A 12,743-nucleotide genomic window follows, 5' to 3' on the forward strand; every position below is an offset into this window, starting at 1 on the left:
CTGAATAATATTCCATTGTTTGAATGTGCCACAGTTTTTTTATCCATTCACCTACTGAAGGACATCTCAGTTGTTTCCAGGTTTTGGCAATTATGAATAAAGCTGCTATAAACATTCTTGTTCAGGTTTTTGTGTGGATTTGCTTCCTGCTCCTTTGGGTAAATACTAAGCAGTATGATTGCTGGATCATATGATAAGAGTATCATATTTGTTAATTTTGAAAGAAATCATTAAACTCTTCCAAACTGGCTGTATCATTTTGCATTCCCACCAGCAGTGAATGAAAGTTCCTGTTGCTCCACTTCCTTACCAGCATTTGGTGGTGTTAGTGTCTGGATTTTGGACATTCTAATGAGTAGTTTTATCTCACTGTTATTTTAGCTTTTCTTTTTAAGCCTTCCAAGTTCTGAAGTCTGTTAAATCTTCAGTTGTATACAGCAGGCTATTTGTCTCTTGGTACTTGACATTTGATGTGTCCCTGATTTTATGTTTATGTTCTAGGTGGCTCAGGAATTGCAGTAACTGATCACTCTAAAATCCATGAGATGCAAAAAACTATTCAAGTTCTACAAGCTGAAAAAGTAGAGTCTACAAAAAAAATTGAAGAACTTGAGAATAAAATAAAAGGCATAAATAAAAAATTATCTTCTGCAGAAAATGACAGAGGTGTTTTGAAGAAGGAACAAGAACGACTAAGTGTGGAAAACAGACAATTACTTGAAGAATGTGAAAGCTTGAAACTGGAATGTAGTAAATTGCAGCCTTATGCTGCGAAGCAAAGTGATACTGTGACAGAAAAGGAAATAATTCTTCCACACAGTTCTTCAGTAGAAGAAGAAGTGTTCAGATTGCAACAAGCACTGTCTGGTATAAAATGTTTGGAACTTATTTCTGATTGGTGTTTCATTTCATACTAGTTGTTTTCAGAGACAAACACTTGAATAATTGAACACTATGGAAATGACTATGTGGAATTTGAATAGAATTGCTTGCTTTGGATTCAGTGCCATAATTAATAGATCACAAATAGGATATTTCTACTAAAAGGGTTAAGAATCGGCTAGGTTTCTTTCAGCCTCCCTTCTTCATCCTTTAAGTATTTACACGGAACTCATTGACTTAGGAGGCTATGTAGATTTCTGAGAAATGCTTATGTAAACATTTGTTGGGAGGAGGTTACCAAGTACTTCCTGTAACTCGTTAGGGCCCAGACCCTCCAGTTAGAGAATGCAGTCTATCTTCTTCAAAAGTCTATATTACCTTTCAAAATGATCTGTACCTAAGCAGACCTAAGAATAATAAGAGCCGTAGGTCTTCCACCACTTACTATGCTCAAGATGATATTTAGTTACCGTACCAGTGTTGTAGCTTACAAAAAAAAAAATATTGAATGAAATAGGCCTAACACCAGTATTTATTTATGCCAGGAAAACATAATGGGAGCTCTTCCACTGAAAAGATGCATTTTATTTTTCACTCTGTCCTCTTCTCACAATATGAACTTCCACTTTATGAACTCATTCCTGCTCTAGAGGTTTCTAGCCCTTATGTGCTTGTGATACCCCCTGCCTGCCCCTCCTGTGTTCCTTACTTAGTTGTTTATCGTGAGCTCCTGACCTGGAGTAAATTTGGAGTTAGGCTCAAAGCAGAGTGACCCTCTTCCTCCCCTCTTCCTTTCCCTACCTCGGTGATTGGTAGCATTTACCACTCTCCCAAAACAGAAAACTTGAAGTTATCACCTTGCAAGTCCTATAGGTTCTATTTCCTTGACTTCTCTCTGGCTCAGTGCTATTTCAGGATTGTGTCCCAGAGGAGCTCTAGGGTTTCTCATAGGTGCCTCAGTCTTGGGACTGCCATGAAGACAAAGGGAAGGCTGTGTGGTGGGGTTCTGGATGACTTTGTCATTTGACTTCAGAGTAGCTCTGTTCTTCTCAAAATAAATTTATTTTCTTAATATATTGGGTGATCCATATGAGTTTATTTGCTTTAAAAACAAACCTGCTGCCCTAGTCCTTCCCCTTTTCTCCATTTCCACTGCCACTGAATAACTTCAGCCAATTATAATTTCTTTTTGCCTGTTTAACTATAGCAGTCTCTTAGTAGAGCAGAATAGCATAGTGGTTAAGAACATGACTAGGTTGGAATCCAGCTCCAGCACTAACTAACTGACCTTGGACAGTTAATTAACATCCCTATACTTTGGGTTTTTCATCTCTATGGTTGGGATAGTAATACTATCTCATTCGTGGTTGTAGTAGTAGGATTTTATGAGTTACTAGCTGCAAAGTTCTCTCTAGAACAGTGTCTAGCCCATAATAAGCATTATAAAAGTGTTACCTATTATTCTCTGGTGTCCATGATTCCTTCTTCAATCAATATGTTTTCTTTCTGCAGCCAGAATGATTTTTCAGAAATGTAAAGCAGGTCACTTCCCTGATTTTAGTACTTTGTGGCTCCCTGTGGATTTCAGGATACAGTCTAAACATCTTAGTTGGACATACGGTGTCTTTCATGATCTGGTCTCTGTCTACCTCTGCAGTTTCAACTCTTCCCATTTTCCTAACATTCTAAGCTTTAGCCGTGTTGAACTTTCTCTATAGCTCCTTAAAGCCAGCAATGTTGTCTCTAAGCTCTGTTGCCTTTGCATTTGTTGCTTTTTCTGTGTGGAGTGTCTCTGTTTTTTCCCCCCACTAACTCTTAGTATATTAAGCTTCAGTAGAGGTGTTGCATCCACCGGGAGGTACCTAGCACTGCTGCTTCCCTGACCCCATTCACCCCACTCCCCCGGCCCTCCTAGTTTGGATGAGTTGTTTGGCCCTTTTGCTCTGGTAGCACCTGTGCTCCCTATATCACACTGTACTGTTCTCATGTGTTTCCTTTTTTATCTTCCCCTCTAAATTGTAAGCTTCTTGAGAGCAAGCATGGACTAAATTTTTCCATCTTGTTTAGCAACTCACAATATTTCTTGAGTGAACATTGAATGAATTACTTCAGCTGAACTCATGGTATTTTGTCTTTGTGTTCTTCTTCTAGAACTACTTCTATTTGTGGATCTATCTCTAATACCAGATTGAATGGTCTTTTTATTAGTAGTCATGTCTAAGTCACTTTAGAAAATTGAGAGATTATCTTATTATTGTGGTATAACATGGCATATTGGGGTGTAACATACCAATATGTGGTATAACATATTGTGGTATAATATACATTGTTTTTTCTTTTTTCTAATCTTAGTCCTTATACTATTTCCTGATACACAGACTAATCAGCTCATTTTGAAATGCAGTTGTTGTTAATGTTTTTATCCAGGCAAGAACTTATGACTCATCCAGAACACAGTTATAAATTCTTTCTTATACTAGTCCATAGAATTGGATTTTAACATAGTTTCTGACTGACATTTATATTATGACTTCTTCAGTATAGTCAAAATAGAAATACAAAATAGCAAAAATACATTTCACTGTTAGGGCTTGCTAATTATGCTTATAAATAACATTTTAATTGGATTTCATTTGTGAATTTAGTATAGGAGATAATTACTAAGTTATTTTAAAGAATTTTAATGTCAGATCCATTGTTGTTTTTACAGATGCTGAAAATGAAATAAAGAGACTGAGTAATTTAAACCAGGTAAACTAATTTTTAAGAGAGAAAGCTTTTGTCTTCGGTTTACCAAGAAAAAGGATTTTGGTTATTTATAATTACTTATTTTGTGTTTTTTACAATTCATGTGAACTTATCCAAGGAACTTTCATCTTAGTAATTTTATGTTTGCTGATTAGTAACGGAATCTTTTTGCATCATAAATTGATATAATTTTAAAAGTACATAATTGAAAAATGCAAGTATATTTCTTTGAAGGTTAATTTGACAAATGATACGTATGTGTAGACAGTGGAAGCAGATCCTCTACCAAAGTGAGGAATGCATTTTGATTTCCCTTAAAGAATTCAAGGAGTTTCTTCTTTTATTTTTTAAATGATTACAAGTTATTTTGTAAATATATTTACATATTTTTTCAAATATAATAAAGAAATCCTCTTTAAGAATGTCTATAAAATGATTGTTTTTAGATGGTCCAGTGTTTTATGCTTATAATTTTTATATATCACTGAAGAGTAGAAATGCACAATTGTATAGCTTGCCTGCTTTTTTGTAAACTTTAAATTTCTTGTTATTTGAAAACACAGTGTTTTAACATTTTTATAGGATAACAATCTTGCTGAAGACAATCTGAAACTTAAAACGCATGTCCAAGTTTTAGAAAAAGAGAATTCATTACTGAATCAAGAAAAGGTGGGTACAATAAATATGGAGGCAGAATTAAAATTGTAGGTCATAGCTAAGGGCCAGTTTATATCAAAATGGAATATTTATTTCTTGAGAGTCCTGAGGATAAAGCTGATCTCATTGATGCTGGTCAGGCCAGGTTGAAGTACTTGGGCAAGGTTCAGAGTATGAGAGGCTGGGCAGAGTTTACGTTTAAAGATAAGCCAGTAGGCATACAGATATGAGCAGAAAAGATACGTAATAGCTCTGTTTTGGTTTCAGATGAGGTCCTATCAGCAGCAACATACACAGGTGGGTCGGGAGTCTGGAGTGGCATACTGTAGTAACTATGCACTACTTATATGCCCCAGAATATGTCTGGTGTAATGGACAGGAATTTCTTGATGGTGAGAGGTAAAGAGGGACATTCTCAGTGGTAGAAATATGTATACTAGTAGCAAGGATGGAATAAGATTCTGTAATGCAATGTTGGAAATGGGGAAAGATATTTTTATGTTTGTACCATTTAGGGGGTAAGTCCTTGGTTAAGGCAGCTTCTTAAATATAGAACAGTTGTAAGCTGGTGTTATTTATTATTATTACAGGCCAGTGTCTCAACTCAATTTAAAATCTTAATTTTTAAAAAAGTAACACATATTTCCTGATGTATATATTCAGTAATGCATCCTGAAAAACTTCAGACAGTACAAATATAGTATCCTTCACACTTCTGTTGGTTGGTCTCTTCCTCAGACGTGTTCTTGCTTACCAGTTTCTTGCGTATCTTTCCAGACTATATCTATGCATATATGATTTTATATATATAAATATCTTTAAAAAATACAAATATTAGCATACTGTATATACTGCTCATACATACCTTAACATTATATTTTCCGTGTCCTTGCACATTAGTATGGAGGCAGTGTTTCTCAAAGGGGCACTATTGGCATTCAGGTGGGAGAATTCTTAGTTGTGTCCTCTGCATTGTAGGTTCCTTGCCCCACTTTTTCTACCCACTAAATGCCAGTAGTGTCTCCCAGTCATTTTTAAATTACTATATTATATGTTTCCTCTGTTCTTTTCTGCTTCGACTGCATTCTGCTTATTCAGTTATTCCTTTCTCTAACTGGTCTAAGTGTATTTTGTAGTTTGCAAATCTCTGCATGTATTCTGATAGGGCCTGTAACCTCCTCATGATAATTTTGGATTCTGTAGCTATTCCCGATTAGCTGTTTCTCCTTTCTTTTGATGTTAGGTAATCCATTGCAACTCTTGCTTGAATTGTGTCTGCTATGGGTCTGCTCACTGGTTAAGAATGCCAAAAATACCTGCAAGGTCATGTGCATTCTTTTTTTTTTTTAATATTTTATTTTATTTATTTATTTATTTATTTGCCTGCGTTGGGTCTTTGTTGCTGTGCACGGGCTTTCTCTAGTTGTGGCGAGCGGGGGCTACTCTTGGTTGCCGTGCACGGGCTTCTCGTTGCGGTGGCTTCTCTTGTTGCGGAGCACGGGCTGTAGGTGCTCAGGCTTCAGTAGTTGTGACTCTTGCGCTCAGTAGTTGCGGCTTGTGGGCTCAAGAGCACAGGCTCAGTAGTTGTGGTGCACAGGCTTAGTTGCTCCATGGCATGTGGGATCTTCCCGGATCAGGGGTTGAACCCGTGTCCCCTGTATCGGCAGGCAGATTCTTAACCACTGCGCCACCAGGGAAGTCCTGGTCATGTGTATTCTTAAGATCCACATGACAAAAAATTTTGTGGTTCTCTTCTTAGAATTTTATTTTATTTATTTATTTGTTTATTTTTGGCCACGCTCCACGGCATGTGGGATCTTAGTTCCCTGAGCAGGGATGGAACTTGCACCGCCTGCAGAGGGAGCGCAGTCTTAACCACTGGACCACCAGGGAAGTCCCTTTTGTGGTTCTCTTTTTTTTTTTTAATTTTTAAAAAATATTTATTTATTTATTTATTTGGTTGTGCCAGGTCTTAGTTGCGGCAGGCGGGCTCCTTAGTTGTGGCATGTGAACTCTTAGTTGCGGCATGCATGTGGGATCTAGTTTCCTGACCAGGGATCGAACCTGGGCCCCTGGCATTGGGAGCGAGGAGTCTTAACCACTGCGTCACCAGGGAAGTCCCTGTGGTTCTCTTACTTGAACAGATAACTCTAGAAAGGCATAAGAGAATGATATTTCCATCTTTCGTTTGCGGTTCAGAATAAACTTTTGAATTGGAAGAGAATGAGAATTGTAAGGCAGATGTTCTAATATAGTTTTCATTGGTCTCTTTTGTAAGGTATATATTAGACTACTTATGAAAATTTGAGATTCTTATTTACTTTAAAGTAGATTCCATAGAAGTTTGCTTTTAAAAATCTCTGTCGGGCTTCCCTGGTGGCGCACTGGTTGGGAGTCCGCCTGCCGATGCGGGGGACACGGGTTCGTGCCCTGGTCTGGGAAGCTCCCACATGCCGCAGAGCGGCTGGGCCTGTGGGCCATGGCCGCTGAGCCTGCGAGTCCAAAAAATCTCTGTCAATGAAAGATGTCTTTACAGTGATAGAGGGTTTATCACAACCATCATAGTGATAGAGGTTGAAATAATGTTGAAGCATAGAGAACTGTCCCATGTCTGGGATTTTGGAGGAAAAGCATTAAATACAAATAGAACAGAACATAGAATGTGCTTTAAAAAATCACATACAGGTGTATCTTTAGGAATGTTAGGTCTGAGAGAGGGGAACCTAGTCTGTGCTTAGGTTAGAAGGTAAAGGAAGGAAAGGAGGGTTCTTTCTTGGGTCAAGAAAAGGTTTCATGTTCTGACAAGCCAGTTGTAAGGGAAATTACTTTTATGAGGGAGAAGAAGCCTTTTATTTTCTAATTGGAGAGGACAAACTTCAGAGCAAATGGATATGGATAGCTTACATTTTTGCCTGGGGCTGTTGGTGGTGATGTTAGGGATGGAAGTGAAGGGAGCTGGAAGGCTCGGGATGTTTTGAAAATTATGTGTGTTGTGTGGGGGAAGGAGGAGATGGAAGGGAAGCAGCAGTGGGAGTGGGAGTGGGAAGGCTCTCAAATGGGAAAGTTTTTGTGTAAAGAAGTTGGAGCTAGAGGACAGACTTACAGTTGTTGCATCTTGTCTAGGACTATAGAAATGTTTTACTTGAAGCTGCAAATAAAATTGTACATGAATGAAGGCTGTGGCTTGTTCAATTTTATGTGTTATTGCTGAGGTATTATTCAATAATGTTTCCAACACAGAGCATCTAAAAATACATTCCCAAGTTTTGCTTATATATGTATATTTTTAAACTTTTGGTGTCTCTTCTTCCAATTGATAGTATGTGTTGGTTTTTTCCCCTTTTTTCATTTAAGGAAGAACTGCAAATATCACTTTCAAAATTGAACAATGAATATGAAGTAATTAAAAGTACAGCTGCAAGGGACATGGATTTGGATTCAGAATTATGTGATTTAAGACGTAATTTGGAGGCAAAGGAACAAGAACTCAATCAGAGCATTACTGAAAAGGAAATACTAATAGCTGAGTTAGAAGAATTGGATAAACAGAACCAAGAGGCTACAAAGGTAACAATATATTAAATTATATTTTATGATATATATATATATTTAAATTTATTTTATTTATTTTATTTTTGGCTGCGTTGTGTCTTCATTGCTGCCCACAGGCTTTCTCTAGTTGCAGCGAGCAGGCTTCTCATTGTGGTGGCTTCTCTTGTTGCGGAGCACGGGCTATAGGCGCACAGGCTTCAGTAGTTGTGGTGCGCGGGCTCAGTAGTTGTGGTGCACAGGCTTAGTTGCTCTGCGGCATGTGGGATCTTCCCGGACCAGGGCTCGAACCTGTGTCCCCTGCATTGGGAGGCGGATTCTCAACCACTGCGCCACCAGGGAAGCCCTGTTTTATGATATATTAAAGACAGTGCAGCAGCATGTTCTACTCAGTAGACTGAACACTGGATTAATAAGCAAAACTGGCGTGATTTAATCAATATTTTAGTTAATTGATGCTCAAGTTGTAGAGGTTGGCAAACTTTTTTTGTAAAGTGTTAGATAGTAAATATCTTTGGCTTTGCAGGCCATGTAGTTGCAGTTGCAGCTACTCAGCTCTGCTGTTGTCATATGTAAACGAACGAGCCTGGCTCTGTTCCAGTAAGAATTTACTTACAAAAACAGGTGCAGGTGTTATTTGGCCCATGGGCTGTAGCTTGTTGTCTCCCTGCTTCAGTGTTTATTTGCTTTTAAGTTCTAATCTCTAAAACAATTAAATAGATTTGCTGTAAGATAATTAGTAAATAATTTTGTTGGGAATTTTTAAAAAGTTCCCAACAAAATTAGAAGGATTAGAAATGTCTGAGGATTATTCTTGTATTATGTGTGATATTTTATAAAGTTTCCTTTAGGTACTAAAATGAGAGAATGTTTTAAAGTTCATGCAAATTAATTTTTCTTTCAGCACATGATTTTGATCAAAGATCAGCTATCAAAACAAGAAAACGAGGGAGATAATGTCATCAGTAAACTGAAAAAAGATCTAAATGATGAAAAAAAGAGAGTTCATCAACTTGAAAATGATAAAATGAACATTACTAAAGAGTTAGACGTGCAGAAAGAAAAGTTAATTCAGAGTGAACTGGTACTAAGTGATTTACATTTAACCAAGCAGAAGCTTGAGGATAAAGTAGCAGATTTAGTAGATCAGCTAAATAAATTGCACACAAAAAATTTAAACATCCAGAAGGAGAACTTTGAACTTCAGGAACATATTAAACAAAAGGAGGAGGAGCTCTCTAGAGTCAGGGATGAGTTAATAACGCAGTCTCTTAATCGAGACTCTAACAGTAATTTTAAGGATGACTTACTTAACGAAAGGGAAGCCGAAGTGAGAAACTTAAGGCAAAATCTTTCAGAAATAGAACAGCTCAATGAAAATTTAAAGAAAGTTGCTTTTGATCTCAAAATGGAAAATGAAAAGTTGAATTTAGCATGTGAAAATGTAAGACATCAGTTGGAAGAGTCTATTGCTGGTAACAATCAGATTTCTCAGGAAAAAAACGCTATTGTGGAGGCTCTAAAAATCGAGAAGGAACAGTTAGAAAGAGAATTGTGTCAGGCTGAAAAGAGGCTGTTGGAAGAAGCAAACAAGTATGAGCAAACCATGGAAGAACTGTCCAATGCACGTAATTTGAGTATCTCTGCTTTACAGCTGGACCATGAGCGTTTAATTAAACTCAGTCAAGAGAAAGACTTTGAAATAGCAGAACTCAGAAAGAATATCAAGCAGATGGATACTGATCATAAGGAAACGAAGAAAATTTTGTCATCTAGCTTAGAAGAGCAGAAGCAATTGACCCAACTTGTAAATGAGAACGAAATTTTTATTGAAAAACTTAAAGAAAGAAGTTCAGAGCTTCAGGAGGAATTAGATAAATATACTCAGGCCTTAAGAAAAAATGAAATTTTAAGGCAAACCATAGAGGAAAAAGACAGAAGTCTTGGATCCATGAAAGAAGAAAACAATCATCTGAAAGAAGAGTTGGAACGACTCAGGGAACAGCAGAGTCGAGCTGCACCTGTGGCTGAGCCTAAAACCCTTGATAGTATTACAGAACTAGAATCTGAGGTGAATCAGCTGAATATATTAAAGGATAATCTTAAAGAGGAAATAAAACATCATCAAAAGGTAATTGAAGATCAAAACCAGAGTAAAATACAGCTGCTTCAGTCTTTACAGGAGCAGAAGAAGGAAATGGATGAGTTTAGATACCAGCATGAGCAAATGAACGCCACACACACCCAGCTCTTTTTAGAGAAAGATGAGGAAATTAAGAATTTGCAAAAAACAATTGAACAAATCAAAACCCAGTTGCAGGAAGAAAGACAGGACGTTCAAACAGAGAATTCTGTTATTTTTCAAGAAACAAAAGTTCAGGGCCTTAATATAGAAAATGGAAGTGAAAAGCATGATTTATCTAAAGCTGAAACCGAAAGATTAGTAAAAGGAATAAAAGAACGAGAATTGGAGATTAAGCTTCTAAATGAAAAGAATATATCTCTAACTAAACAGATTGATCAGCTTTCCAGAGATGAGGTTGGTAAACTAACTCAGATTATCCAGCAGAAAGATTTGGAGATACAAGCTCTTCATGCTCGAATTACTACAGCTTCCTACCCCCAGGATGTTGTTTACCTTCAACAGCAGCTGCAGGCCTATGCTATGGAACGAGAACAGGTACTAGCTGTTTTGAGTGAGAAGACTAGGGAGAATAGCCATCTAAAAACAGAATATCACAAGATGATGGATATAGTTGCTGCAAAAGAAACAGCTCTCAATAAGCTGCAAGATGAAAATAAAAAATTGTCCACGAGGTTTGAAAGTAGTGGCCAAGATATGTTTAGAGAAACTATTCAGAATTTATCACGTATCATTCGAGAAAAAGACATTGAAATAGATGCATTAAGTCAGAAATGTCAGACCTTATTGACAGTTTTACAAACATCCAACACTGAAAATGAGGTTGGAGGTGTTAATAGTAATCAGTTCGAGGAGCTTCTACAGGAACGCGATAAGTTAAAACAACAAGTAAAGAAAATGGAAGAGTGGAAACAGCAGGTAATGACTACAGTACAAAATATGCAACACGAGTCAGCCCAGCTCCAGGAGGAGCTTCATCAGCTTCAGGCACAAGTTCTGGTTGACAGTGATAACAACTCTAAATTGCAAGTGAACTATACTGGCCTGATCCAAAGTTATGAGCAGAATGAAACCAAACTCAAAAATTTTGGGCAGGAATTAGCACAAGTTCAGCACAGCATAGGGCAGCTTTGCAATACCAAGGATCTTCTTTTAGGAAAACTTGATATTATTTCACCTCAGCTCTCTTCTGGATCGTCGCTTACTTCCCAGTCAGCAGAGTCTCTTAGAACAATTAAGTCTGATGTATTGAGTGAGTCTTCTAAACAAGAAATAGAAGAGCTAAGAAAATCACTGCAGGAAAAAGATGCAACAATTAGAACTCTCCAGGAAAATAATCACAGATTGTCTGATTCGATTGCTGCTTCCTCAGAGCTAGAAAGAAAAGAACACGAACAAACTGATTCAGAAATTAAGCAGCTCAAGGAGAAACAAGATACCTTACAAAAGTCGCTTAAGGAAAAAGACCTCTTAATCAAAGCCAAAAGTGATCAGTTACTTGCTTTGAATGAAAATTTCACTAACAAGGTGAATGAAAATGAACTTTTGAGGCAGGCAGTAACAAACCTGAAGGAGAGAACATTAATCTTAGAAATGGACATTTGTAAACTAAAGGGGGAAAATGAAAAAATAATAGAAACATCCAGGGGAAAGGAAACAGAATATCAAGCATTACAGGAGACTAATACGAAGTTTTCTATGATGCTTCGAGAAAAAGAGTTTGAATGCCATTCATTGAAGGAGAAGGCTCTGGCTTTTGAGCATCTACTGAAAGAAAAAGAGCAGGTATGTTCTGGATGGCGTGTTGTGGAGGGAAGTTTGGGGTGGAGGAGATTTTTTAGTGTGCTACTTTATTGATGTTCTTTGAAGGGGAAGATGCATTTGTTCCTTTAGAAATATTTATTTCAAGGTATTGTGATTCATTCAAAATAAATTTTCCTCAGAGGCATCTGCAAGTTTCTCCCCCAAATTACTAGATATTTCCAAATATTTTTAGTTCTAGATTAATTTTTTTACAGTCTAAGTAGAAAAAGTTTAGAAGCAGTTAATGTTTTTCTTTAGAAAATAGAAATGTGATATAAGAACTCTGAGGTTACTGCAGTTTAATCACATTTTAGGCATATTTCAGTAACTGCTGGTTTTAGAGGTTCTTATATATAAAGGGGAGCTCTGTGAAATACATGCTACATCTTTGACAATGATCTGAAGTACGAAATACATTTTACATTGTGACACAATAAGCACTTGTGTGTGTGTGTGTGTGTGTGTGTGTGTGTGTGTGTGTGTAAAACTGAAACAAAAGTTTCAGGAATCAGAAATTACCCTTACTACATGTGATGCTCTCTTAAAAGAAGGAAGTGCTGGGTGACCCATTAAATTGATTTTTATGAATCATTCACAGCCTGGTATTTGAAAAGCGTTAGCTATGAATAGTACTTTTCACATAAGTAGACTCAATAAATATTCTAATCCCAGTTGTGTCATTGTGTGACTTTGGGTGTGTTTTGACTTTATTGGTTTGTTTATTCACCCATAAAAAGGAAGGTTGTATTGGTTAAAAGTGTCAGTAGTTTTGATATATTTAAATGTTTACATTCAGTTGATATTTGATTTTGATAAGAATGTTTTGAAGACCCAGTACATCATGCTGTGATCAAAGCTATGGGCTCTTTTGATGTAGTGCCTTTTTACTCTTATTTCTATACTTTTAGTGGTGGAAATTTAGCAAAGAAATGAGGCAGAACAATGGAATATTAAACAACTG

General features: G+C 37.0%; 1 protein-coding gene across 1 annotated transcript in view; it reads left to right on the plus strand.

Annotated features, from left to right (window-relative positions):
- The window catches only part of TRIP11 (thyroid hormone receptor interactor 11), a 63,918-nt gene that overhangs the window by 18,912 nt on the left and 32,263 nt on the right, over positions 1-12,743 (plus strand). Inside the window, 5 exon segments of the mRNA XM_060004025.2 lie at positions 502-867; positions 3,593-3,633; positions 4,213-4,299; positions 7,642-7,854; positions 8,741-11,764. Coding sequence (XP_059860008.2) covers positions 502-867; positions 3,593-3,633; positions 4,213-4,299; positions 7,642-7,854; positions 8,741-11,764 — 3,731 coding nt within the window.

Source organism: Delphinus delphis, chromosome 2 (genome assembly GCF_949987515.2).
Source record: "Delphinus delphis chromosome 2, mDelDel1.2, whole genome shotgun sequence".
Classification (NCBI taxonomy): Eukaryota; Metazoa; Chordata; class Mammalia; order Artiodactyla; family Delphinidae; genus Delphinus; species Delphinus delphis.